The sequence below is a fragment of the Lissotriton helveticus genome, chromosome 12 (assembly GCF_964261635.1).
Source record: "Lissotriton helveticus chromosome 12, aLisHel1.1, whole genome shotgun sequence".
In the NCBI taxonomy this organism is placed as follows: Eukaryota; Metazoa; Chordata; class Amphibia; order Caudata; family Salamandridae; genus Lissotriton; species Lissotriton helveticus.
The window spans coordinates 796,144,936-796,172,507 of record NC_136073.1 but is presented as its reverse complement, the minus strand read 5'-3'; the positions used below and the strand labels follow the sequence as shown (position 1 = coordinate 796,172,507).

At 42.6% G+C, this 27,572-nt stretch overlaps 1 protein-coding gene across 1 annotated transcript in view; it reads right to left on the bottom strand.

Annotated features, from left to right (window-relative positions):
- LOC144799390 (myeloperoxidase-like) overlaps nucleotides 1-27,572 on the bottom strand; it is an 84,956-nt gene that overhangs the window by 22,856 nt on the left and 34,528 nt on the right. The window contains exons 3-7 of the mRNA XM_078670681.1: nucleotides 23,722-23,845; nucleotides 18,276-18,405; nucleotides 15,252-15,458; nucleotides 9,139-9,493; nucleotides 1,602-1,762 (exon numbers count right to left, since the gene is read on the bottom strand). Coding sequence (XP_078526807.1) covers nucleotides 1,602-1,762; nucleotides 9,139-9,493; nucleotides 15,252-15,458; nucleotides 18,276-18,405; nucleotides 23,722-23,845 — 977 coding nt within the window. The remainder of the gene's footprint in view (nucleotides 1-1,601; nucleotides 1,763-9,138; nucleotides 9,494-15,251; nucleotides 15,459-18,275; nucleotides 18,406-23,721; nucleotides 23,846-27,572) is intronic.

The window sequence follows — 27,572 nt, the reverse complement described above, 5'->3', positions numbered from 1 at the left end:
TGAAGGGAACTTTTCTGAGGTTGTTAGGGACGGAACCTCTGTTGTTGAGTGTTGGGAGCCTCAGAGGATTTGTAATAATTGTGGGTATGGGGATGTGTGTGTTGGATATGTGTTTTACCGGACCTGGGCCATAAGAGCGTAGGAGAGAGCATAGGTCGCGGTCCGACAGTGGGCTGAGGCCACGCTGGGGTGCGGTGGAAGTTATTGCGAACGGGGATAGTCGGCCAGCGCGGGTGTCGTTGGAGGCGAGGGTGTGTAGGGAGGGTGCGTCGTTTGTAGGGCAGTGGGATGGTGGGAGGTAGACTGGGCTGTGAGAAGAGAAGGTCTTTGATTGCGTGGACATCTTTTTTGACTTGTAGAAGATCCTCTTTGACTTGTTGGAGGGTGGATAAAGTCATGTCAAGAGGTGGATTGGAGATGGGGTTGGTGGTGAGAGCCATTGGTGAATGGTTGAGTAGTGAGCTAGAAAGCGGGCAGGGTATCGAGGGGGGGATATGCTAGCGTTGTTGGAAGGTTCTGCGGTGATAATGAGTGGGATGGCATTCAAAGTGTGGGCGGGTTTGTGGGCGAGGGGTGTGGGTGAAGTAGGCGGTGGGTGGGAGGCATAGGTAGTGACGTCAGTGGGAGACGGTGCAGGTGAGTTGAAGAGTGAGTGAAGGCTGAAGACAGTGGGGGAGACAGGAGGGTAGTGGGGGCTGAGAATAGGAGGGGGAGAGAGGGGGATGCTAAGGTAGGGGAGGCGGTATGTTCTGTAGGATTGGTTGGGAGGGTGAGAGTGTCGTGGGTGAGAGTGGGGAGGGAGCTGGGGAGGGAGAGGGATCTGCCGTGGGGGGGATGGGTGGATAGACTCCGAGCGGTGGTGTGTTCAGATGGTGGCGTGTTGTGGGTGGGAGTTGTTATGTCAGGGGGGAGAGGGATGGGGGGGTACGAGTGGAGGTCACTAGATTGTTAAAACAAGAATACACTTATCTCCACATCCTACTTAGACCTAACTGCACATACGCCATCTTAGACTGTGGTAAGGTTCGCAAAGTGGAAGCAAAATATCTGAGTTCGTAGTGGAGTGTTAGTGGTGGAACACATTATGCATTTAATATTTTGCAAATGCCATGTGTCTGCCAAAGGCAAGTTAGGTCAATTGCTGCTTTAGTTCTGAATTTTGCCCATCCTCTGGAGGGAGGTTTAGGCCACCATAAATCAAAACTTACTGGCTCAAGTTCAATTAGCCTTGGCATTTTCAAGATACCATTACCTAAAACCAGGCCATAGTGATCAATCATAGAGTAAGAATAGCACCACAGCAACCATTTCCCTCCAGGTCATTATAGACATTGTGTTCAGTACTGGAGGGTTGTGTGATAGCCTAAAGCAGTCTGGGTGTTCTAGTCTTGTTTTACTTCCAATTAACTAATTAGATTACCACACTTGGCATCAACGATTTATCGGTGAAAATGTCATTTCTGGAGACAGTGTTTGTAATGACCTACAGTGGGGTGATCACACTAAGTAGAACTGAAAACCATAGACATCATGGTAATACGCGGCAAATCTATCCCACTGCTAATGGATGGAAAGGAGGAAACCAGCTCTTCAATCATTACCTGCATCAAAGCTGCCACAATCTTCCGTGCCTCCTGATAAATTTTTTCTCCATTCCAATGTGGATTTAACTTCTTTAGTTCCCTTGCCAGCCGGTTGTGCTCTCGAAGGAAAATTGTGTTGATGGTCATGTAAGGCAGATTTTGATTGCCTCGTCTGTCACCTTACAAAAGAGAAAACCACTGTTAACAAAGTGATTGATTGACACATGCATCCACTGAATCCGAAGGATATTTATTGTTAATACCAAGCAGCACAGCATGCAGTGAATTTATGGTTATTTAGGTCCACTGGGTGAATGGTCCTGATTGGTTCGATTCTCAGTAGTCTAAATGAACCACCCCTGTGGTATGTTAAGTGTTTCTAAACTAGTCTATGAATGCCCTGTTCTTCCCGATGATTGGAAATAAAAGCATCTGCTTGAGATAGATTCTGTCTGTGAAATGGCACACGAGTCACCAGATGTACTTTACAAGAAGCCCTGCAAGTCCATGTCCTGATCTAGGAATATCCTGGATGATGATATTTCTCAGACAGTCCACTCGAGCAAAGATGCTTGTGTACATTTCCAGAGTATCTTTGCTGGTAAAGGTCCTGCTGTTGAGCTCTTCTCCTATAGATCCAAGACCTTATATGAACCTGTTGCTGTAGGCTCCAAGGGTGTCAGAGGATGGAAAGCGGCCTTTTGGTTCAATACAGTCTGCTTGCCAGTGAGACTCCCATCAACCAGGAAGCTAGAGACCATCTGTATCCTAATCCACCCAGTTTGCTGGTGTCTACTGAATAACGGTCTTCTATTCTGGTCATCGTTGCTACTACCGATAGATTGTAAGAGCTTGGCTTTTCTTAAATGCTTGGAAGCTCCAAGATGGAATGTGGCATTGTGAACCTATACCACTGCCTATGGCCCATTCGTCGAAGACTGAACTCTATCCTGGATTCAATTCCAACAAACACTCCCAACACATAATTTGTAGTGATATGTACCTCGGTTTCAACTATCGTTACCAAAATGCTCATGGTTGATGATCAACCCTTCGAAAATTCAGATAACAGTGATTGTAGATTTCAAGATTGTCTATCCCAATAACACTCACAAAGAGTTCATGGAAATCTTGCAGAGCTATTTAAATACTAAACCGTCACCACATTAGGATCCAGCATACTTTATTTTCAATTTGACTCAAATAAAGTTTTCTTTAAGCCACTGATCAAATGAACAGCAAACTACAGAAAGAAGACAGCACTCGAAATGACCTAATCTTAGGTGTAAAGTAATTTTTGGTCCAGTTTTCACAGCACTTTTCTAGGTTTCCCCAGAGCAATGGGTACCAGGTGTTTGGACATTGATTCCTGTATACTTTACCCTATTTGTTGGTGCTTTTTCCCATGCTCGGTTCAACAGTTTTTTTTGCCAATATCACAACAGGGATGAGGATCAAAGCTTTAGTGCCTGCACCAGTTCCAACGTCCCATAACGTAATGCTCAACACGGTGAAGGTGCAAGTGGCTTGGAACACAATCCCCTGCGTTCCATAAACGAGAAAAAAGGAGGCAATTCCCCTAATATCTCAAGAAATTACACGCACAAAATAGCCCTGCACCCTTCAAATAGTATCAACACATGTATTCATCTCAATGTTGAGTTATGTATTTCTTTCATAAAGAATTGAATAAAGAACAAATTTTAAATTTCAAGAGCCTTGATTGACTTCACTTGGGAAAACAACTGAACAACTATGAATTATTTATAATGAGAATGCTGCTAAAAGTATTGTACATAACTCAACATTGAGATGATTACATGTGTTGATACTATTTGAAGGGAGGATTACTATGGTATTATCTCCGCACTGATGATGGAGGATGAACCTGGATTGATCACAATCTATCAATCTGGTAAAAAATGTTGTTGATGTTTATGAGTGAAATGGGCTGATATGAGCCACATTGCAGTTTATTGTTCCCTCGTTTGGGTATGACGGTAATGGATGCCTCCAGCATGGTATGCGAGAGGGTGCTCTTAGCCACAAGTGAGTTAAAGAGTCAAGTGAGCATAGGGGTGAGTGCCTGGCAGAACAATCTATAAAACAAGCATTTGCAATGCAATCAGTCTCGCCTTTGGGACCTTATATGTATTTAGCTATGCAGCACATTAGCCTGGGTGCTGAAACACTACTGTTCTTTAACATGGAAGGAAAGTAAGCACCAAACTACGTGACACGCCAAGTATGGGAACACAAGGAGAGAAATATTGCCTTTCAGCGGGAAATGGTATAGTCCAAAGCACTGTTTTTAATATAAAATCAGGGCCTTCAGTGGTCATATCACTGAAAATACAAAATTTGAAAAAAATATTATTGTCCCTCAACAGAAAGCAATTCTGGTATTTTACTGACCTCTACTGGTCGTTTTCTATCAAGACAGTTAAATAGAGGCAGTTGAACAAGCAGAAAGCAATTCTAGTATTTTAGTGACCTCTACTGGTCGTTTTCTATCAAGACAGTTAAATAGAGGCAGTTGATCAGAAAAAAGTCCCTAATTGGAAGCAGACAAGTCCTAGGGCTGATCTCCAGAGCCCACAAAGTACATACACATATAATTATATACTAAAGTACATACAAGAGGTCTCAAATGCTCGACCTAAAAAGGGGCAATGTAGCCATCTGGGCACAGGAATTTAAGCAGTTTCTGGTGTACTATGTCTGCAATTACTTCCTCTACATGAATGGGCTGGTCAAGAGAGTCAACCTGCTGGGGTGTCAGCCTAGACGTGCGTGCACCATGCAGATAGGCCTGCGTGTCTGCAGGCTGTGAGTCCTGTGCCTCATAGAGAGAAGCATAGAAATCCCTAAAGGTGACCGCTATTGATGTGTTCTCCGTGACTGTATTGCCATCTGGCTGGAGGAGGGCCTCTAGCCCGCAGCTTGTTAGCCAAGAGCCTGCCACATTTGTCGCCACCTACGTAGAAGCAGTGCTGCAAGCAGAGCAGTGCATATTCCGCCCCATCTAAATCTTAACTACATTATGGGCAATCATTTTTAACTCATCATGGGCAAGGGAAAAGAAAGGCTATATCTCTGACTTATGCCCTGGTGTGATGGCATAGATCATGGGTTCTCGCAAACTTTCTCTCGGGGCCAAATCTACAGTGTGGTTTGTGTCCGAGGGCCACACCGGGGGCGGGGGCAGTGGGGGAGGAGGTGGGGCTAGAGCAACAAAAAAAACTCTGACCATGAGGTTTAACACAGGTCCCTTCAGCGGACCCCTTCGTCCACTGAGCCACCAGACCCGGCATACACACATCTCTCTCTCCCCCTCCATCCCTTTCTCTCTCTCTCTCTATCTATCTCTCACTGTCTCCCTCCCTCTATCTGTCTCCCTCCCTCCATCTCCCTCTCTCCCTCCCTGTCTCACTCACTCAGACTGTCTCACTCCCTCTCTCTATCTCCCTCACTCTTACTGTCTCACTCCCTACCTCTTTGTCTCCCTCTCTCCTTCCTTCTCCCTCCCTCGCCTTCCCTCTCCCTCCCTCTCCTTCCCTCTCGCTCCCTCTCCTTCCCTCCCTCACCCTCCTTCCCTCTTCCTCACTCCCCTTCCCTCTCGCTCACTCCCCTTCCCTCTCACTCACTCCTTCCCCTTCCCCCACCCTCACTCCCCTCCTCCTCACTCCCCTTCCCCTATTTCCCTTCCCCCTCTCCCTCCCTCACCCCCCTTCCCTCTCTCCCTCTCTCCTTCCCTCTCTCCCTCCCTCCCCTTCCCTCACTCCCCTTTCCTCACTCCCTCCCTCACTCCCCTTCCCTCTCTCCCTCCCACACTCCCCTTCCCTCACTCCCCTTCCCTCTCTCCCTCCCACACTCCCCTTCCCTCACTCCCCTTCCCTCACTCACTCCCCTTCTCTCACTCCCTTCTCTCACTCCCCCTCACTCCCCTCCCCTCACTCCCTCCCTCACTCCCCTTCCCTCACTCACCTTCCCTCACTCCCTCCTTCCCCCTCACTCCCCTCACTTCCTCCCTCACTCCCCTTCCCTCACTTCCGCCTCCCTCCCTCCTTCCGCCTCCCTCCCTCCCCTTACTCCCTCCCTCCCCTTCCCTCACTCCCCTTCCCTCACTTCCGCTTCCCTCCCTCTGCCTCCCTCACTCCGCCTCCCTCCCTCCATCACCCTCCCTCTGTCGCCCTCCTCCCTCTGTCTGTCTGTCTATCTCCCTCTGTCTGTCTCCCTTTCTCTGTCTCCCTTTCTTGGTCTCCCTTTCTCGGTCTCCATTTCTCTGTCTCCCTCTCCCTCCCTTTCCCTCCTTTTCCCTCCCTCTGTCTCCCTCCCATCCCTCCCTCCCTCTTCCTCTGTCTCCCTCCCTTTCCCTCCCTCCCTCCCTCTCCCTCTGTCTCCCTCCCTGTTCCTCCCTCTCCCTCTGTCTCCCTCCCTCCCTCTGTCACCCTCTGTCATCTCACCCTGCCTGTGTATCAGCCCGGGCTGAGACAGCTTCCCGGGCACACACACACACACACACATCCGCACCCGAGCACTTCACAGTTCTTTAAAAGACCATTTGCATGTTAATGGGGCTTTGTTGTATTTCACCTCTTCTTACCGCCCCTGCAGGTCCACTCTGTCTATCTCCGGAATGAATCTCCCGGCCCCTACAGAGCAGCACAGTCTCTCAGAGTCGCGCTCCGGTTGCAGACACTCTATAAAAAAAAAATTTAAAACACGGGTACGATGTCTACAAGGTCCGCGGACCCCCAAGGAAGGCTGGCCAGGCCGCTGGCGACCTGCGGGCCGTAGTATGAGTACCCATGGCATAGATGGTACCTGGCACTGTCGCTGCATAGAGCTAGCAGGTGAGTCATGAGAAGGGGCCCCACGTGACCTTGTGAAACTCTACAATGGAGTGAGTACATGACAAGCGTAAACCCCAACCATAAACTCAAATACACCATAAACAAATTAGTTCACTGTTGATCCAGTGGTATCCTAGGAAGTCCTGAGAGGTGTTCCCAGGCAGGGACCTGCAAGTGTGCATTTGAGGGTATGTATCAGGGTCGTCAGCCCCCGCCACCTCTGCCCAGAAAGTAAGGTAGAGCCCCACTTACTTAGCAGGGTTCTATGTCAGCTACAGGACTGGGAACAGTCTTAGTTCAACTCTTGTTGCTTTGGGTCACCGTAAATGTTGTTCATGACAGCTTGTCGCTCCTGGGCGATGGTTTTGGGGGCCGTCATAGGCCTTTGGATAATGCTGGGACTCTCCCATTTACTGCGCTGTCTCTCCTCGTTCTTGCTGGGTCTACGCAGTGAACTTCCCTTTGCCTGATCGGGTATGTTTAGGCGTCTGCAAGCTTCCATCAGGTCTTTAATTTGATGACGAGTGTCTTCCAAATGAAAAATTAGGGGAACTGGATGGCCGGAATTGTAGGAGATTGCCTTGCTCATGACAACTGTTGTAAATGGACGGAGGGCCCTGCATTTCTGGAGAGTTAGAGCAGATAAGTCCCGATATATTGCTAGTTTGTGGCCTTGGAAACGTTCAGGCTGGGCATCGCTCGCTCGGCGCAGGATAGTCCATTTCACTTTGAAATTATGAAAACAGGCAAGGATCTCAGGCGGTCAGCTGCATTGAACCCTAGTGAGGCCCACTCAATGAATCCTTTCCAATTGCACATCAATCTCCCCCTGTGAGTTCAGTATTTGACAGAAGAGTACCTTCACATAGTCTGCAATGTCTGTGCTCTCAGCCTCAATTGGCGCCCGCGGATGCAAATGTTATTCCTGCGTGAGTGGTTCTAAAGGTCTTCTGTGTGGGCCTGTAGTGCCGCTTGTTGTTCATGTAGACATAAGACTTGTTGCTGCAGGTGCTCAAACTCCTCGCCCTGTCTAGTTTCATTGTCTTCAGGCGGGTACACCCTGTTGCCCACCTTTACCAGATTACGTTTGACCTCCCTGAGGTCCTGTGCTATTTCACGTTACACTGCCTGGATATCATTGCTCAGGAAAGAGAAGAGTGTCTCCATAAACAACCTTGTCAACAGGGCTTCCTCCTCACTTCCCTCTGCTGCGGGCACCGATCGCTGTGACTAATGGGCTTACTCTGCCATGGCTCCTGCTGCTCGCGTAAGCATTTCTTTCTGTCAGCGTACCTTCTTTCCCCCGGCTGAAGCCATGATAGTTCGTAGTCTCCCCATGACCTCTCTGCTGGGTTAGGCCTCTGAGAGGGGAGGGGATGTCTTTCACTTTCCATGGGTAATCCGGTGGTGCAGCTGCCGAGCTAGTGCGCCCCTTAGTACACTATGGGGTTACAGGGCTGTCTCTCCTACATGCCCCAAAATGGCACCATGTGCTAGGAGACCGGGCCACTTGTCCAGATGTTTCAACCATATGTTACAGGGGTGTGGTGTTGCATGCACTCACACCCAGAAGCCACCACTTTCCTTGAGTCTGGGAATGGGGAGCCCCAATCGTCACCAGAACCCGTTGCTATTCACGTTTGCGTGGCTGCTTCTAGTGATACACCAGAGTGCCTGATCCCCTGTGGTCCACATGCTCCGTGGTGCGTAGTCTTGGGTGCCCAATGAGGTCAGCTCCCACCCGGCATTTCTCTATGTCAGGCTGACCATACAGTGCTGTTTGTTCCAGCCTCCTTCGGGTGCTAGGTCCTCAGTTCCAGGCCGCCGGGCCCCAGTCAGGCATCAGGTGCAGCAGCTGTCTCTTCTGGAGCCCCCGAACCCTCTTGAAGGGTCTGCAGCATCCGGGGATCTCTTGTCCCCCTCAAGGTGACCACCGCCTCTTTTTGTGGCTACCTAGCGCAACCTCACCACACGGCTGCCATCTTGGGATTAGGTCATGGGTCTCTGCCGCCGGGCAGTCGGCACAGCAACAACCGGGCGGCTCTTCTGCCTCCAACGGTGCCAGTGCTTTCTGCAGTCCCTTCTCCGCGTTCCAGGAGTTGCAGAAGTGGCCCCAGCAGTGGCGGCCTGAGGTGAGGCAGAGACTCGGCGCCTATGCAGCCGCCATCTTGACCACGCCCGCCGTAATAATTTTAAGAACTACATTGTAATACAAAAGTGTGAAATTAGTTAGGAGGATGGTATACACTTTAACCACTTTTCTCTTTCATAATAAGGGTACTGTTATGCTCTTAAATGATCCCATTAACCACTGCAGGACACCAATAGAATTATAAATATATAATTTTACTTCAATTATATAAAAAAAATCTAGTCAATCAAATTTAAGATAAAACTAAATTGTTCGAGGTATGAAGTGAAAAAATATTGAAAAATCAGTTGCTGTTTATTCATGAACACAACAAACAATAGTTCAGAAAAAAGTGTGTTTTCCAAAATGCTCATCCTGCACTCCTCCCCCTTCCAAGAATTACATTTGTAAAATTTCTGGAGAAGTTTCGGTGGCTTCCATTGATGCAATCTGGTCTTTATCTGAAAATGCAACCTATACTTCAGAATGTGTACCATTCCTTGCATGCGACTGCCACAGACGTGCCCTACAGTCACCGACTTCGAGGTATTTTAAAATAATTACTCACCAGGTGTAAAGCACGGTATGTTGTAGGTGGTGTTCGTTAGCTCGCAGGAATCTTTACGGAAACAGAACACGGTGGGGCCACACGTGTCCGCTGTGTCACCAACGAAGGGTAAAAAGTCATGGCTTCCATCTTTAAAACGCTTGTTTACTGCTAGAAGGCCCAAGTTGTTTGTATTGTCCCTCAGCATCTGTGCGTAACAATCATGGCTGCCATAGACGGCGCTGGCGTCCAGAAATGACGACACGATGTTGGCGGGCTCCCGGGCCTCTGTCTCGCTCGCGCAGGCCGGGGCGATGCGCGTGAATAGCATGCACTTCCTGCCGCGTTTCTCTGTCGTTGGGTCATCAGGTGGAAGCTGCAAACGAAAAAAACAAATAGAAATCGTCGGTCAGTCACTGTCAGAATGTATGCATCACCTACTCAGACATAATTTCGCTCCTGCCGACAACTAGTCTACATTCTCTTATTAATTTGCACAAATGCAGTGGTGTAACGTGTAAAACCCGTATTTCACATGCAGCTGTGAAATATAAAAAATAATTCAGTTTCCCCTAAAGTTATATTTTATTATCATAATGACAGCTCCGCTCCCCAAACCACCCCCCAGAGTTTGCCCCTTTCAGAGGTACTACTAGGGTTTTATATGGTAATGGGGAACTAAATTATGTGGCAAAGTTGTCTAAATTAGAGCAATAAAGTGCAAATTGTGTGGCATGATGCAACACAATCTCTGCCCGTGTTACTTTGCTAATTTGTAGCAACTCACAACATTTCTATTGAAGTCTACCAATCATGTACATTTTATGGCAAGTGTTCCTAGCCATAATTACGTAGTAAAAATCAGCCATTCCCATAACAACAGCAGGCGCATCCACAATTTGGCGAAGAGCAGAACATCTTTACTGATCACAGAGTATCTGCTAGTTTGAAGAAAGACGTATGGCTGAGACACAGCCGAGGAAGATCGATCCTGGAACTTCTTAAACTCGGGATGGGAATCAAATGATGGAACAACACTTTAGTAAATTCTATCCAAAGGTGAAAAGGGTGACAATTTATAAGTGGCAATTCGCCAATTAAGTTGCAAAACACCATCAGTAGAAAAAATACAAAAAACACCTATTCTAAAAAACTCCCACAAACAAAAGAAAAGGTTTTTTTAAACCCTTCCACGCAGGCCTTATTACCCGAGCGGCTCCGCGGTGCTCGTGAGGAGCCCAGCTCATCATGCTGCACAGCGGAGCTGTGCTCATGACGAGCTGAGCTTGTCCCAACTCCGCCCACTCCTTTAGAACGCCCGCACAGGCGGGGAATTTGCCCCCCATTGGCCGTCCGTGGCAGTTATGACGAGCTCAGCTCGCCATGAGCACAGCTCCACTGTGCCTCATGACGAGCTGAGCTCGCCATAAGCATGCAAGGGGTTAATAACCATCAAAAATCTCAACAAGCATTTGCAATGCAATAGGTCTCACATTTACAAGAGTTTGAGCTATTGGCATTGTAAATGAAAACCCCTTTTATTTATGTGTCGTATTTAAAACAGATAAATAAAAGGCCTTGTCATTTACAATGCCAAAAGCTTAAACTCTCGCAAATGCGAGACCTATTGCACTGCAAATGCGTTTGGCACCTGTGCTATACATTTTTTTAAAAGCATAAGGAGATAGCTTGTTGTCCTGCAACAGCAGGCAGGACAAAGCAATTCGAGAAAATAGTGCTGGAGGCTGTAATTAAAGCCTACCAAGTAACAACACACATAACAGGGACAGCAGTGGGCGGCATAGGTAAACGTAGTGAGGCGGTGGGGCGGAACAGGGCGGAGTGGATGGGGTAGTCGACAGACGACGGAGGGGTGTCGCCATGGGAGGTTACAAAATGAGACAAGGCGGTACTAAGGAGGTACTACTAAGCCTATTGGCCAATGAAGACCCACAGATTACAGTGGACAATGACACAAGCCAATGAAAAATATGGGCAGAGTGGGTGGATTTTCAAGTCGCTATCTGAATACAGCATACCTTGCCGAGCAGCGCATGCGCGACCCATGCTCAACCTAAAAAAGTCCCTATCTGAATACAGCATACCTTGCCGAGCACCGCATGCACTGCCCATGCTCGACCTAAAAAAAGGTGAACAGCTTTTACGACGCGGCTGTTACACCGCCGCGCCGTTACAACGTGGTCTTTTCAACGCAAGTCGTTACCACGACTTGCGCTGGAGGGCGCTGCAGGACAAGGAATTTTTTGATTTACTATCCAACACCTTCCCTACTGTACGTAGGCTGGTGTTGGAATAGTAAATAAAAAAATTCCTAAGTCCGCACCCGCTCCAAAGCAAGTCGTGGTAACGACTTGCGTTGAAAAAACCACGTTGTAACGGCACGCGTTGTAAAAGTACGCGTCGTAATGCCGTACATCCTAAAAAAAAGCTTGTCCCTATAAATACTTAGGCGCTGTAAGGCTGCCTGCAGTGGGTTGGCTGCGGGGCATTCGGCCAACAGCAACTGCCCAACGCCTTCGGCTACGGGTTGCGTAGTTGGCCATGTGCATCAGACTGGGTGCAGGGGCTTGTTGAATGCCAGGCCCTGTGGCCAAACTCCGTTGAGCACGGCCTTCAAGCGGGTGCACCGCGTGGTGGCCACCCACAGGGGCTTTTGCCAGCTACTGCAGTGTGTAATGGGTTGATGGTCACACTCAGATCTTAGGCATAGCAGACTCTGCTGCACAGAAGCTGTGGGCAGCAGTGCAGGCACCATGTGGGGCCGAGAATTAGGTCCTGACCGAAGGCATATGCACCTGAGGCCGGTTGAGCTCGCAGTCTTTCCAAAGGTCAGACACTGAGGTCAACCGCCACTGTGCATGGCTCGAAAATCTTTTCAGCTCCACTTTCACTTAGTGCAAAAATAGAAATTCTCAAGCTGAAATTCGTGTCTTTTACAATAATAATGGCAGTTTGTATATTTGTGCGGGGAATATCTCATTATTAGACAAACATGCATTGGCGAAGACAAAAAGTCTGGACTTTGTGTTCTAACGCACAGAGAAACAGAGATAGCACATTAAAGCCAGACTAATCTAAGAAATGAAAATGAAAATGAACTGGGATGCGCAAGTCAATGTTCCATGTTAGTCTCTGACCCTTGTCTTCCTTATAGAAAGTCTTGCGTTCATCCAATCCGCTGTGCACCCTATCAGTAACTAAGCATCTTGTGTCAACCTTTCTGCACCTCTAGAAAAGATGAATGTATAGAGAAGTGCTTATAGAGAATGTAAAAGTTATTTGTATTCTCCAGTCACTCTTTACCTCCTACAGTCTGTCTCTTTCCTATATCTGTTCTCCTCTCACTAAGGGTTGAAACCTATCCTGTACTTATAGTAAGAGAGTGGCGATGAGGTAGGGCCGACACTTATAGGTTTTGCCCCTTCTCTAAAACAAGTTTCTGTAGTGTACTGTCTATTAGACGGCGATACTCCTCTGATACACATATGCAATGCCTCAGGGTTGAAATGGATAAAAGATGAATAAACATTATATTGTGCATAATATAATTACAAAATTCTCAGCAGCAACTCCAAATTTACAGCATTTCGGAAAATTCTGTTCTGCCCTTTGTCACTAGTAGGTTTGACCACAGGGGTAGAGCAAACGTGTTAGTCATTGATGATTAAGATCAGTGAACATGGGGAAAATGAACAGCAAATCATAACAAAAATTCCTGTAGAAATACATCCACTTTAAAAAAAAGCCTCATAAAGTGGTAACTTTGGTAATATTGATATACATAATTATGTTAATTAAATATTTAGACACTGAATGACAACTTCTAAAAGCTAAATTGAGGTAGAATTGAATGAAAGTCTACAGTTTGGCTGGATGAGTTGATCTTATCCTGGGAGGAAGTTGATTTCCTGATACCTCCAAACCTAATATAGCAATGATCACTACAGTGCCAAAAATACTTAAAGAAGTCAGCAATTCCATCTCCTGCGGGAAGACCAATTGCAATTAAAAATCTTACAGCAATTGTATTGATTTCTATACATTTATTTTACTGCTTGTCACCAGTTTAACTTCATCTATAAAAGAAACCTCTGAATTTCTCAGAAGAATTTATGCAATACAATGGGAAAATGAATTCTGTTTGGAGACTGTTACTGGTGTGGCACTCTGTATAGTAATAGAACATTACGTTGAGTCACATATAGTCGATTATTTGTTGATTTCAAGACCAGTAATTAATTCTAAACAATTGTAAATGTTTTATCATTGAATAGATTGAGGCTAACAAATAATTACTTTGATTTTGAGTGTAAATTGTATTTATTGTCCCGAGGAATAGCGATGGACTCTCGGTTTGTGCCATCTTTGGCAAATCTAATGATGAAATGGTCGGAGAATAGATATGTTTGGCAACAAATCAAATACGTCTTTATGCAACATATGAAGGTTAATTGATGATATTTTATATTAAGGAGTGGAAGTACACAGCTGTTGGACTGCTATTTAATTTTAATTCTAAAATCCTAAAAACATCTGCATGCAAGCATCACAGGAGAAGTTACTGTGTGAATCAAGTGGCAGAAGCAGAGTGTTGGCTTTCAAGGACATATCAGTGATTAGTTTAAATAATTTGGTTTGTATTGCATGAAGTTTCAAGCAAATTGTTTGAAAAAAATCCAATATTCTGAGAAATTAAATTGTGAGACAGGTAATGGGTTTGAGAAAATAAAGCAGATAAGATCAGGGTTATGGTTAATGTTTGGGTGAGTGGAAATTATGGGAAAGAAACATAGGTATGGATGAGACTGAGAGAAAAGTAAGAAAAATCAACCCAGATGTTAGATCAAACCGAGTGATTCAAACAAATGTCAATTTAAAAATGAAAGGGTATTTTGGATGGTTTCAAATCCTTTGATTTGATCTTGATTTTTTTCACACTAATTGCTCCAGATTGTTCACAAAGGGCCTGCTTGACAAAAGTACTTAAGCACTGAAGTGTACCTTAGGTTCCCAAAAATAAGCAATGGCGAGAGCACAATTTGTTTGGCAATTGTTGTATTTTAAATTCATAAATGAATTTACTCATAAACAGCGTTTCATTCTCTAAGCAGATTTTTAAGTGTTAATGTGTATGCTGCTCACAGCATGGGGTGGGGGGGGGGGGGGTGCCGTAGAGACCTACACTTACAAAAACTGAATACCCACAAGTTATTACATTTTTGGTCAATTTCACAAAACATATGCGCGTACTTTCCCTTCTGAAAATGGTCTGAGATTTACTACAGGATTGCACAAATGTCAGGGTGGAAAAGTGCACTATACGTCACAAAATTGGTGTGGTTGTTTCTCTGTGGAAAAAATAATTTCTCCCTCCAGAGACATGAAAAAAGTTAAAGCATAGAAGTACATTTATGTATACATTCTGGAATATAGGAACTTAAACTTGCTATAACATCTGTAAATCTTTAGGCTTGTGAGTGCTCCAGGGACACTCCAATTGTTCAGATTCCAGGGAGAAATCTTGGAATTTTTGATAATTTCGGGAAAGGCTGAATTACAAATTGTAACTCGTAACACGTGAGTGTAAATTTTACAATTTCCTATGGAAGGGTTTGTGAATCGGGCTAACAAGATCGAGGATGTTGGTGTGTCATGGACTCCAGGAGACGCAACCAGAAAACACAGCAGCGTATGACACTGCATTTCCACTATAATGTTAAATAATGTGAATGCCTGGTGGTGTGAAATCACAGCATTAGATAGCACCGTGGGATGACAGTCCCTCCATGCAGGCACAAGCCCAAATCCCCTCAGGATAATATGGGTTACCATTGTCACCACAATCCCACCGACCATTGAATGCCTATATTTGTCTGAGAAATAATGTCCGAGCAATAAACAATTGCAATTTGGAAAGTTCCATCCACACTGTCGGTAAACATAAAGGAAAACCTCTGAGAGGGTTAGAAGACTATCAAACAGTAGATGCTGAATGCGTGACATATATGTATTGTATGTCTTAATTCGTAAGATCCTACATGATGATAAAAAAATAAATGTTAGTACCATGGACCATTCATAATTTAGGAAAGGGAATCCATTATGTGTCCTACCATGATGGGGAAGCTATTTTCGGGTTCCCCTTTGATACACGGATCACCGGAGTTCTTCGGGGGACCACAGTCTAAAAATCCGAGCTGTGAAAACACTGTGTCATGAGTAATAAACTGGCCCCACTCCATGAAGACCTGTGACCTCTCCTCATCTGCGCTCTCAGGCCTGTTAAGGCAGGACACAATCTTGTTTGATACGTCTCTGACCTGTGGAAGAGAAGAAAAGGGGAGCTGAGAAACTATTTTAGAAGGTACATCAAAAATGTTGCACATAGCAAGTGCTCATTTGAGTATGAAGTGATGTCTATGCAAAGCAAAGAGTGGATTTGCCCCTTCTTTTCAATTGTAAAAGAATACCCATGTAAAGATTAAAGTTTGTTTAGTCGTTTGTTACGGCAGCGTGCCTCACAATTACCATTGCTTGCAGGGGGTTCAGGATGAGACACTAAATACAAAACCATGAGCTGTTTTAGATCTGTATAAAACCAGATTAAAGAAATTATGATCTGAAGAGTAGGGTGTTGAGAACATATAAATGGTACCAGACAAGTGTTTTTTTTTACCTTTTTTGTTACATTCTCTTACAAGATGTGGAAGGGAGATAGAAGGGTTTGCTAAGAATGATGTAAATTTGTGGTCAAGTGCTGACGTTAGAAGTGGAACTCAAGACTCCAGACTTCTAAAGTCAATGTCTTAGCAGGTAGACAACCTCTCTAAATCCGGGAATTTAATTTTTCAATATTTTTCAATGCTTTCCACATGTTTTCCAAATATGAAAATAAGTAGAGGACACCTAAATATAATTTGCTGGGTATTGGTAATTCATGGTGTAAGTATGCAGTTTCTAGTAATGAATATGATCAAACCCAACACTTTGGATAATTTCCATGTGAATCTTGCCCACTGCTGAATGAAGACTATATATCTTTTGTACACCCTTTTTAACTTGTGGAACCAGGGATAAAACAAACCAGTTGTCCACATGGGCAATTAGCACATAAGGATGATTACATAAAACATTCAGACTGAATTTTCCCATTTTCTCAAAGTCAATCCCATCTTTCACTTTTAGTTTAATCTATTTCTTATTACACAAGAAGGACACAAATGTGAAGAAACAGTTTATATAACTTTTTTATCAAAATAATAGGTTTTCTGACAAAAACTCCTTATAGTTTGGAGGTAGTGAACTATTATGTAACTATTTAAAGATGTTCTGCAACTTTATTACATTTTTAATATTTTCTTACCAAAATATTGTATCTAGACTATTGACCACAGGTACATCATGAGTAAATCATGTATCACATTGACTATTCTTAGCTCTACATTTTCGTACTTTGAGGATATACATATTTTAAAAGTATGTATATGTGGAATACTGGAATATTAACTGTATATTTACCTGTAAATGCTTATCTTCTTACTATAGTGGTTGTCAATATTCTAGATTCCATATTTTGGCAGGAGAATATTACCTATTTTTCTATTATGTTATATAATCTTTTTTTGAAAATGCTAAATTTGAAATTTTCTCCCCCACAGGGAAATGGTGTTTGAGGAAATTCCTATGTGAGAATCACCTCTGCACTTAGCACTTTCGCTACGGATTGAAGTTTTTTCCTGCTACTACCCAGCTGTTAATCATGTCCTAATTTGAAACGTTTGTCCATTTCTCATATAACACACATATGAAATGTGAGAAAAAAAAATTAAACATTTTTGCATAGTTGCAAAGTGTATACTTGGATAACCCCTGAACGAGTACATGGAACATCACTCCACTGGGTAAGATCATTCCTCCCAGATTGTACATAACAAGTAAAACATGGACAATTCCTCTAAAAAATCTCCCAAATTACATGAAGAGTACTTCAAGGTTCTTCCATTTTCAAATCCCCTCAAATTCCTGCGTGGTTCACCCACAACCACCCTTAAAAGTCATATTGTTGGATATCACATGTAGGCCAAAGTCACTCGGATCCACAACTCGATTCCAAAAATTCTTGAGAATCACTTCTCTGCCAATGAATGCCCCTCTCACTGGCTCAAGCTACGGCATGCAACTTACTTTGCTTTCAAGAAAGTAAAACTAGGCACCCGGGCCGCTGCTCTGAATCTACCAGATCATTTTCTTTTGCCCTACCTCGTGCATTGATCCCTTGCTGCCTCAATATGAATTGCGTGTTCATGTTCGACTCATTCACCACACAAGGCAACCCTAAGTTCAACATTGTGTTCTGCAACCCATCTGTTGTGTCCTGTTGCATCTTACAAACTCAGCCACTACACTGAAACAATCATTGCCTGATATAGTGCTTCACAAAGGAAGAAAGAAAAACAAAATAAAAATAAATTGGCTAAAAGTGGTTGGTGTGCTTGTTGTCAGACACGAATACAGACTATAAGTACTTTTCTCAAAGGGTATCATCTTGGTGGTGGATCATGCACTTGATGTAGCAAAGGAAGTTGCTGTTGAACATGTTATTTAGCACTAATACAAACTATACATTTTTGCTCAGGGGTACCGTGCACTTGGCTAAGGGAAGGAGACAGCTATACGACAATTTGTCCTTTACAGATACAAGTACATTTTTGTCTCTATAGTGCAACAGATTACAGCAATGGATGGATTGGTGGATGTTGTCCCTTTAAGATACAGACTGCTAATGTTTTTCCCCTTACAGACCATGTGTTGAATTATAAACATTGGTACATACACATTGGTTCCTGACGTAACATTGCCTCACATACATCCTTGCATTTCCCCCACGCATCGCCTGACACCAGTTGTTTGTTTGGCATCGAAATGGCTATTTTCTCCTTGTCTCACACCAGACAATTCCAATTCTCCGGGACTGGCCTTCAGTCACACCTCATCAGTGCTTCAGAATAAATCCAAAATGCGTCTTTATTCAAATCTCGGGCTTCTCTTGCAAAAACCGTGAACTAACATGAGGAACTAAAGAGGAGAGGTGAGGTTAAGGAGATGGCAGAGGGAGAACGAATGCCAGTATGACTTACCAGTGGGAGAGGATGGCCATTGTACAGTTTGCCTTCTGTCCAACCTTGTGGTAAAGAAACTCCATCCTCGTATTCGGCTGGCAGCCAACGTGCATAAGCAGTGTCTGATACTCCAAGAGTAGGCCTTGCCCTAAAAGAGGAAGAAATAATTATTTGTATGCATAGATACTTAGGCCCACATGCATCATTGTTACATTTTGCACTTCCTAATTTGCGAAAAATAAGGAATCGCAAATTAAGAAGTGCAAAATGCTATGCATCATTATTTTCGGTATTCATTTGTGATTCGGTAAAAATCGCAATTTTTACCGAATCCCAAATGAATACCGAATTCTTAAGTTAATTTTCGCAATTCCCATTGATTCCTATGGGCCAAAAGGCCCATAGGAGTGAATGGGAAGGCATCAGCAAATTGCGAGTGGCACTTTGAAAATTTCATGGGTGCAGGGGGGGTCCAAAGGACCCCCCCATGCACCCCTGAAATGTATTTTTCGCATCATGTTTCACACACACATGTCCTAAGGACATGTGTGTGTGAAACATGAATGTTGAAAAAAAACCATTTTCAACATTTTAAACACTTTTTCCAAATTTACCGAGTGGTTCAACCACTCGGTAAATTTGGCACCCTAATTGCGAATTTGCACTTCTAAAAGTAATGATGCATTGCTTTTAAGACATCGCACATCTGCGACTTCTTAAAAGCACCCGCAATTTTAGAACTCGCAAAAATGTTACGAATTCTAAAATTGCTTCATGCATCCCAAAAAGCACTTTTGCATTCGCAAACGGCCGATTTTAAGGAATCGCACCGTTTGCGACTACAAAAATGCTTGATGCATGTGGGCCAATAGCCCATGATTAGTAGCTGCTATTCTGATTATCAGAAAAAAATATGAACATAAAATAGGATCAATCCACCAAAAAATATTAATCCTGCATGTAGTGATTACAATTGATTACTTCCTTTTAACCAGGCATGATAGAATGTATGTCATGAATCCTTTGGCCTAAAAAACATATAGTAGATAACAGATGTATCCATAGATATTTTGTTTGCTGAAGTTGTAGGAGCAAATCAATCCTCAACTTTCGTTGCTTATAAGCATACCTAAATTTGATAGTGCAATCCGCATCACATTTTATCGATTAACAAATCTGATAGCCCAGTCGGACCTTTGTACTTAGACTTAAGTTCATCAATCTTGATCGGCTTACACAAATTCACTTTTGCTCGCCTGAATGGAATGCTTGATTTTGCTACCAGATGATGGTGGGTCCTATAAAATATTAACATATCACCTGTGTTGTAGCTGTTATCTTGGATAAAGTAACAGACAGCTGAAATTTCGAACAGGGTGCCATAAAAAGAAGGTAGTAAGTTCACTCGTAAAACAAGAGAATGAAGCAACCGAAGCCAACCACGCAAGAGAATCTTTTAACAAAATGTGACCAAATCATACATTTAAACGAGCAATGTCCTTTAAAAGAAAATTATTGTAAGCTCACAGAAAGTTCAAAAGTAGCCAGCACAAAGAATTCCCATACTCTAATAGTAGATTTCTAGGCATCCCTACTTCTTCCCTAGGGTACTGGGCGAGAAGGAAGTTGTCAATCCTCATGATCCGTTTGATCAATACTAAACCAGATTACACATTTGTAATGACGAGACTTAAAATCGTCACCACGTTTTCTGTGTAATGACGAGACTTAAGGCAGTTATCGTCGAAGATGTTTATTATGTTGGAACGGCAAGTATCACCCCACAGGCACTGGCCAGCGTCCGCTGTCACGACTGTTCTGTCTTGCTGACCCAACTGTCAACGGACGAAGAGCTTGTGACCACACCACACTAGGCATGACGCAACACACCGCCCAGGCGGAGAATGGTCACACGGGGCAGATACTACAAAATTACTACAAACACAATTTCTCCAATCAAACTGGCCAAAAGCCATAGCTTTTACAGACAGTTCAAACAACCTGGTTGTGTGAGGTAACATTGCCTAGAACCATGTTTGAAAACTGCATAAAACATCTCGACCCTTAACCCTAAATGCTTGTCATGAGCTTGTTACAGTGGGTGTATTCTGGAATGGAATGTGCATTAGAATGTATATTTCCAAAGATGCAGGAGTATTCTGTGGGAATACTGCTGGCAGAGAAGATGTTAGGGCCTGTTTTCTGAGCAGAGCTGGAACTTGGAATAAAGGAGAAAAACACATATGGTGTCCTGATTCTTGTGTGGACACATCACAACAATGCTCTTTCATGTTCCTTATCCTGTTCCTTTCAACTAGATTCTCAGTCATGTAATATGGCCATGAGTTGATTTGGTTTAGGAAGGATTATAGAGTGAATAGTTGCACATATAGCACAATGTCAATCTTTTGTAGAGCAATCACTCAGGTTGTTTTCACAATTCTTGTCCCAGGAATACGTTTGTTTTGATATTTTCAATATAGAAAACCAAAAGTTTATCATCTTTTGTCCTTGGTACACTTGTGAAGCACACGGATGAATAAACTGACTCAAACAACCTATTGCCTCTGCAACCTTTTTAAATTCTAGTCCAGTGTGCCAAACCACCTCAGTGTCCTACTTCTGTTAGCCCACGTTTACTCCTCAAATATATGGGTGTAATTTCAGTCAAGATACAAATATATCCAGTGTATGCCAACCATTGCCATACGATGTCATGGCCCTAACCATAAGATGGTCAATGTTCTCTTGAGTCCAGTTATGTATCATCATATGCCAGTCGACGCCATCAGAAGCCAATGTATGTTCGTGTGCCAGTTAATGTAATGTACCTAGGTATGCCCCTTGGCCACCTCGTGTCATTTGCCGTGGAATACCACCTATGCTAGTCGATTCTTCTACATCCACAAATCCTGTGTATGAAAGTCAATTCCCTGTCCCGGTCCATGACTCCTACTGTCATTTGGTTGACTTTTTATGATGTCCTGGTCCATTGGTTGAACTTTGTCGGATATCCCGGTCATGATTTCAGACCCTATTGGTTGAACTTTGCATGAAGTCCCGGGTTACGGCTTCTACACTCATTATTTGCCCATGACTGGAAGTCTGTAAGGATCAGCCGTTATAGGTGGAAAGCAGGATTCTGAGGATAGAATGACTTTACACAAAGCACATACATGTAGAGCCCTCAGGACAAGTAAAAATCCTGTTTCTGTCTTTCCTCTCTTTTCTGTACATGTGGACGGTGAAAGTTCAGCCCCTCTTCTTTGCACTTCTGCACAGTCAATCGGTGTGCATGTAAAAAAAACGGTACCCTACGGGAGAACAAGAAATCTTGTATGTCCATTCACAAACTGACTCGTCCAAAATCGGAGGGAGGGACGAACTTTCCTGACTTCCCTCTTTATCATAAATCCTTTATTCTGACCCAATCATCGCACTGGCTCCCTGAACCTTCTGTTCCTTGTCCTCTTTGGACTACGTTAGAACATTCCTTCATTTCTCCTTTTTCCTTTCAGGAATATCTTTCCTTTACACGCACCCCACAGTCTGTTTTCACCCCTATTCTTAAACATGCTTCCAAAATTCTCCCAATACTTCCTTTGACATCTTTCCTTGACTCTCCGATATGGCACAATTTACACATTTTAATCAATAATAAACCTTTTTTCTGGAAAGCATGGAGACAAAGAGGGCTGATTTGGGTGAATCAATTATATAATCAAGATTTGATTTTACCCTTTTCACAAGCTCGCACTATTTTTGGCTTCCCTTCATCCTTTGGCTCTAAATACTCTCTCTTAATACAAGTTATCCAAACTGCCCGCTTACAACACAGTTCATCTTCTCTTACCAGCTCTCCTGAATCTGCTCTCACTGATAAACTACACTCCTTACTACTTTGCAAGTCTAAAACCTCCACTATATATAATGTTTTACATACTTTACATATACCAAGAGGTAAAACTAAGAGAGAATTGCTATGGGAAAAGGAATTTGACACTTCTTGGACTGCAGACTTTTGGGATAAAATTTGTCTCAAACTGTGGAAATCATCTAGGGCCGCAAACTCGACACAACCCCTCTTTTTTCATATAGAACAGGCTATTCTCTCCTCTTGCTCTCAATTCATATCATTCTGAAATTTCACATAATTGCTGGTCATGTTCTATGCCACATACTGACTTATTCCATCTGCTTTTTATATGCAAGTTTGTCCGAGTTTTTTGGGAAAAGGTGTGGACACAACTTAATTTGAATTTTCATTCTAATCATCCTTTTTCTATCATACACATCTTTTTAGGCAGCATATCCTCTATTTGGGACAGTGCTGACACTAATATAAAAATAATTGACCTTTTACTAGCAGTAGCCTTTCAGCAAATAACGAAGAATTGGAAGGATTTTACCAAGCTCTCATATCAAGCATGGTGGTATGCTGTCTGTTACAATCATAGGCTAGACACCACATGTGTGTACCCCTCACACTTGCAATCCAAACGTTTAAACCTGTGGGAACCAGTTGTATTATTCATTGATGCTAGTGCTAAACTGTCGCCTTCACTCCCCGGCAGCAAGAAGACACTAAACCTCCATGACTTCCTTTATGTTAATCTATAGTTCTATTTGTAATTTCTTATATGTAGCATAACATAGGATATGATTCTTTAGACTATATTTATATTCTCTGATTGTTCTCTTTTACACCTTAGACTTTCTTCCAATCCAACTGACACATTGTGTATAATTTTACTGATTTTATTGTTTTTATATTATGTACATCATTGTATCATTGTATTCCTTTAGCCTAATAAACTTTGTTCTGAACTAAAAAAAAACTGTACCCAACCTGAATACAGTTATACTCGGTGCTAAAGAAATTGGTGAACCTTTACTCCATATTGAAAGATAGGAAATCGATGACAAAGGAAGAAAGCAGCGATAAGCAAGCATTGGCAAAGCCAGTAGGTCTTGCCGTCCTGACCTATTGATTTGTCAATGGTTAACAAGAAGGAAAGAATGAATGAATGAGTGCCTGAAAAATAATCAGTCGAAACAGAGAGGCAAGCCAATCAAAGAGATGGTAAAGAGGCAACGCTCCATGAGAGGGCCAAACATAAGATCGACAAGCTGGGACACGAATCAGAATCAGGCAAATGAGAGTTACAGGAAAGGCAACCAATGGGAAGCACTGGGTGGGCTCTCTGCCCCTCTATGTTCTTGGTAAGCTACAATATGCCTTGCAACTGAAGGTGAATGCACTGTCTGGAAGGCCCAAACTAAAAAGAACCAAGCTTTCCAGAGTATGATATAGAGACAATGCAGGTTGGTGTAAGAGAGATGCAAGGTATTGAATTAAGACTCAGCAGCCTTGCTATTTGTCAACACTAGCATTCGGCAGCAGCGGCGGCGGCCACCTAAAAACCTTAGCAGTTGAAAAAAAACAAATTAAGTATTGTTTTACCTGTTGTTGCATGCACCATTGATGTTCCTGTACACATCCTGCGGCGGGCAGCTCTTCACTGACGTCTGAGGGGTGCAGTGAATGTATTTAGGATTGCTCGCATGTGAAACATGCGTCTGCTTACCTGCAACAAAACAAAAAACGATGCATCATTCAGACCTATCACTTGTCTACTGAAAGCATGCGTAAATGCATAGTCACTACACTTATGTACCAAGTGCAAGCATCATATGATGATTGTGTAGGTGTCTCAAGATGTGCATTTAAAAAATGGTGCCTGTAGAGGGAGTTTCTCTGTCTAAAGCCATGCCTACTAGAATCATGTGATTTTGTGACCCTTATATTTTCCACATAACTGTGGATTTGCCGCACTTGACACTTGGCTTGGGTGACTACCCCACTCCATGTCATTACAGACACTGCCTCCAGTCCAGAAGCTCTCACCGACAGATCATTGTTTTCAGGTATAGCAGTCTAATTATTTCAATGGACGCAGAGCAGGACTACAGTGCCCAGAATGCATTAGGGGATACACAAAAGTTCAGGATTGGCAACAGTGCCCATAATGACCTGGAAAGAGGCAATCATCTTAGCTTCAGATGAGCATCTGGCACCGGCCCGGCCCCTGTGGTTCAATTTAGGAAATCCAAATTTAAGACATGCATGGCAATCACAGAAAAAGGTCCTCATTTTATTTGCAAAATATGTGCTTTTTAAAATTCCAGGCTGCACATTAATTTAACCTTAAAAAAAAAAAGAACAACATTTTTTAGGGTGTAGTAACTAGTGAGTATGGTTGGTCAAGTGCAGCATACTACAAGTATTAACATGATGTGCATTTATGAACAGTTTGTGAAAGGTAGAGTTATTGCATGTCTTCAGAAAGTTTAAAGAAGTGGAACCAGTGAGAAAGAAAAAAACAGAAGGTGGGCCTTAAAATCATTTGAATGACCCTTAACTGCTTGGCCTGAAATTCTAACCTTTCCGCACTTTTGTGCTTGACAAGCTTTCAACCAATTGGACCTGGCCATATCCTCCATTAATAGAATATATGTCATTCAATGTAGTATAATGTAGTATATACCTCTAATTCTAGGCTTTCATTTGAAAATGATCCATAAAATGTGACTTCCAAATGTAGAAGAGCTTTGCCTTTTTTTCCAGTCCTTTTCCCCAACAGATTCTGGCAGTTTGACTTGTTAAAATCTCTATGTGGAAATGGCAGGTTGTAAGAAATATCCACACCTTTGGAGATCCAATCCCAGCTCCAACTCTGGTATTGGAATTTGGACCCCAATTTATAATGTGGACCTTAGAAGAGCCTTGGTCGCGAGAAAGATCATCATGAAAAATTGGGAGTCAACGTATAATCTCAATAAACAGTCAAATACAGTTTTAAGATGATCCCCTTTGGAAAGAACTGAACTTCACGTAGACACAAAAGGTCAACCCCAAATTTAGTTTCGGGTTCAAGAGAACGATAATCAAACCATCAAAATATCACATCACCTGTATTTCTTCTACATAAGAAATCATTAAGCAATGCTCCATGACATATACTCCCACCTTCATGAAAATAAGATCTATTTATTATTCATACAAAAATCAATATCATGATTTATTTTCAAAATTCAAAATAAATGATGCATGTTGGCTTTATATTTTCAAATAATTCATTTTCACAAGCCCACATCCTATTCCCTCACATCCAAACTTCAAACACATTCATTAAAAAAACATGAGGATTCAAATACCCTATATCTCCCTATCAGGTCTGAACTCAAATCAAAGTTCTAATATGCATGGAGATATTTTTTGTCTCAAAACTCTACTACTGACACTGACCAGTTTTGTCCACTCCTGCTTAAGGCCATCTTTCACCCTAGTCCTGCTAAAACAAATATTGAGGTTTAGAATTTGTACACAAAAAATTGGATAAAGTTTGCTTCTCAGTTAGATGTTGGGGCAATTTATTCACATTTAAGTAAAGTTAAACCTAACCGGTTTTCTTATTTTTTTTTTATTTTGCCAAATTGAAAATGATATTCTGTTAACTTATGTTTGCTGTTTCTATTTAATCCTGTTTGGGACCATAAATTCGCTATTCTCATAATTGCTATTAATTATTATGGCTTGAATAATTCTGTATCTAATAATGTAAATCGTGATATCTAACTCCGGGTCAGTATATCTAAGTCCTCAGATATTTAAGCACGTGCAGAACAGTTTTTATGTGTTGTGCTTCGGCGGTGTCCATAAGCTATTATGATTGTGCATGCAACCCATTTATTGTATTACATTGATATTTACATAGGATTTAACCATACCCCATTTCAGTCCTTTAATTTTTGTTGTTTAGTGCTTGACGCCAACCAGACGTTGCTTCAATGCACATTATGAGAAGTGAAGAAGAAGAGAGAATTAGGCAGGGAAGGAACAGAGAAAAAGAAAGGATATAAGAGAAGAACGAAGGGCTTGGTGTAACCCCAGTTGGACTGAAGAGGTCCATGGGTACCTTCAGAAGATTACCTCACCAGATTTAGCTTTGAAAACGTGTTTTAGCAGATTCAGAATTCAATGGTACCGTATTGCTCCGTATGACCACTAGATGGCGCTAGTAGCACACTACTGTTCAACAGGCAATTTAGAGCATCATAGAGCAAGTGCGTGCGTCCGTGGATCTACGAGTGGCTAACACAGTTTCTGCTGGAGAAGGAATTATAAGAGCCTTCACAAGGACAAACCCCTATGAGTCTCCAATTCATGTAAAGCTGATGGCAGAAATGCATTATGCATTTTGCACTCTGCCCGATGTGAGACAGAATGCATGTAGGTGCAAACTTTTATATTTTTCCTGGTGAGGGATAGTAGCAGCCTTAGACAGCAGCCTTTGACCCACGTGACAGATCAGTAAACACAACATTTCAGAAATAAAAGTATATGCAAGGATGCATAAAAGGGTACCATTGAATATGTTCCTTTATTGCCTTTTGAGGGGTTCTGATGACACCACAAACCACAATTTAAGTCCATATTACACAAATTACCGATTATACATTTTATATTACAATCCTATTTTGAGGCACTTAGTTTAAAATATCCTTTTTAAAAAAAAAAAAAATTGGAATGTTTATTGAAAGCCTTAAGTGAACTCTGAACCATTTGGTTGTGTATGCAAAGAAGGTGAGAAAAATAATTATGCAGGTAAGAATGTAGAATTTCTGTAAAAAAAATATGCTCTCTGTTAAAAAACATGTTTTTTTTTATAGAAGAGAGAGATTACTGAATCTGTTCTTTGCAAGACGACTCTTACAGTGGCAAGTAAACATAATTAGAAAGTTTATCTTTTGTTTATTTTTCCTGAAGAGAATATTGATTAAATAGTGGACAATGGTAAAGTCTGTAGATTGGTTCGGGACTGTAATTACGATGATGAAGCCCATATTTCACAGGGATCCATGAAATAATTTCCATATCTTACAGGGAACCATTAAGTATTTTCCACACTTAACGGTTCACCACATTTTGTGAAAAAAAACCCTGCTAAATAATGCAATAATGCAGTTTATATGCATGTTACAAGCTATACTTAACACGTGTGAATTACCTTTTTGGAGTAAATGTACACTCAGGTTTTGTCAATAGCCATAAAGTAGTAAACTTTCTCAAGGTTGTAAATTACTCAAAAGTGTAAGTTACCTTTGTCAACCAGGCACGTTCTGCCTCTTTTTTTAATCTTGCAGTTGTTTTTCATCACTCCTTCCTTTCTCTTCCTCCTTCGTTCTGCTTTTCTGCCTTGCTCTCTCTTTCTCAGGGTCAAAAATAAGTCCTGGTCACCAAAAATGAGAGTG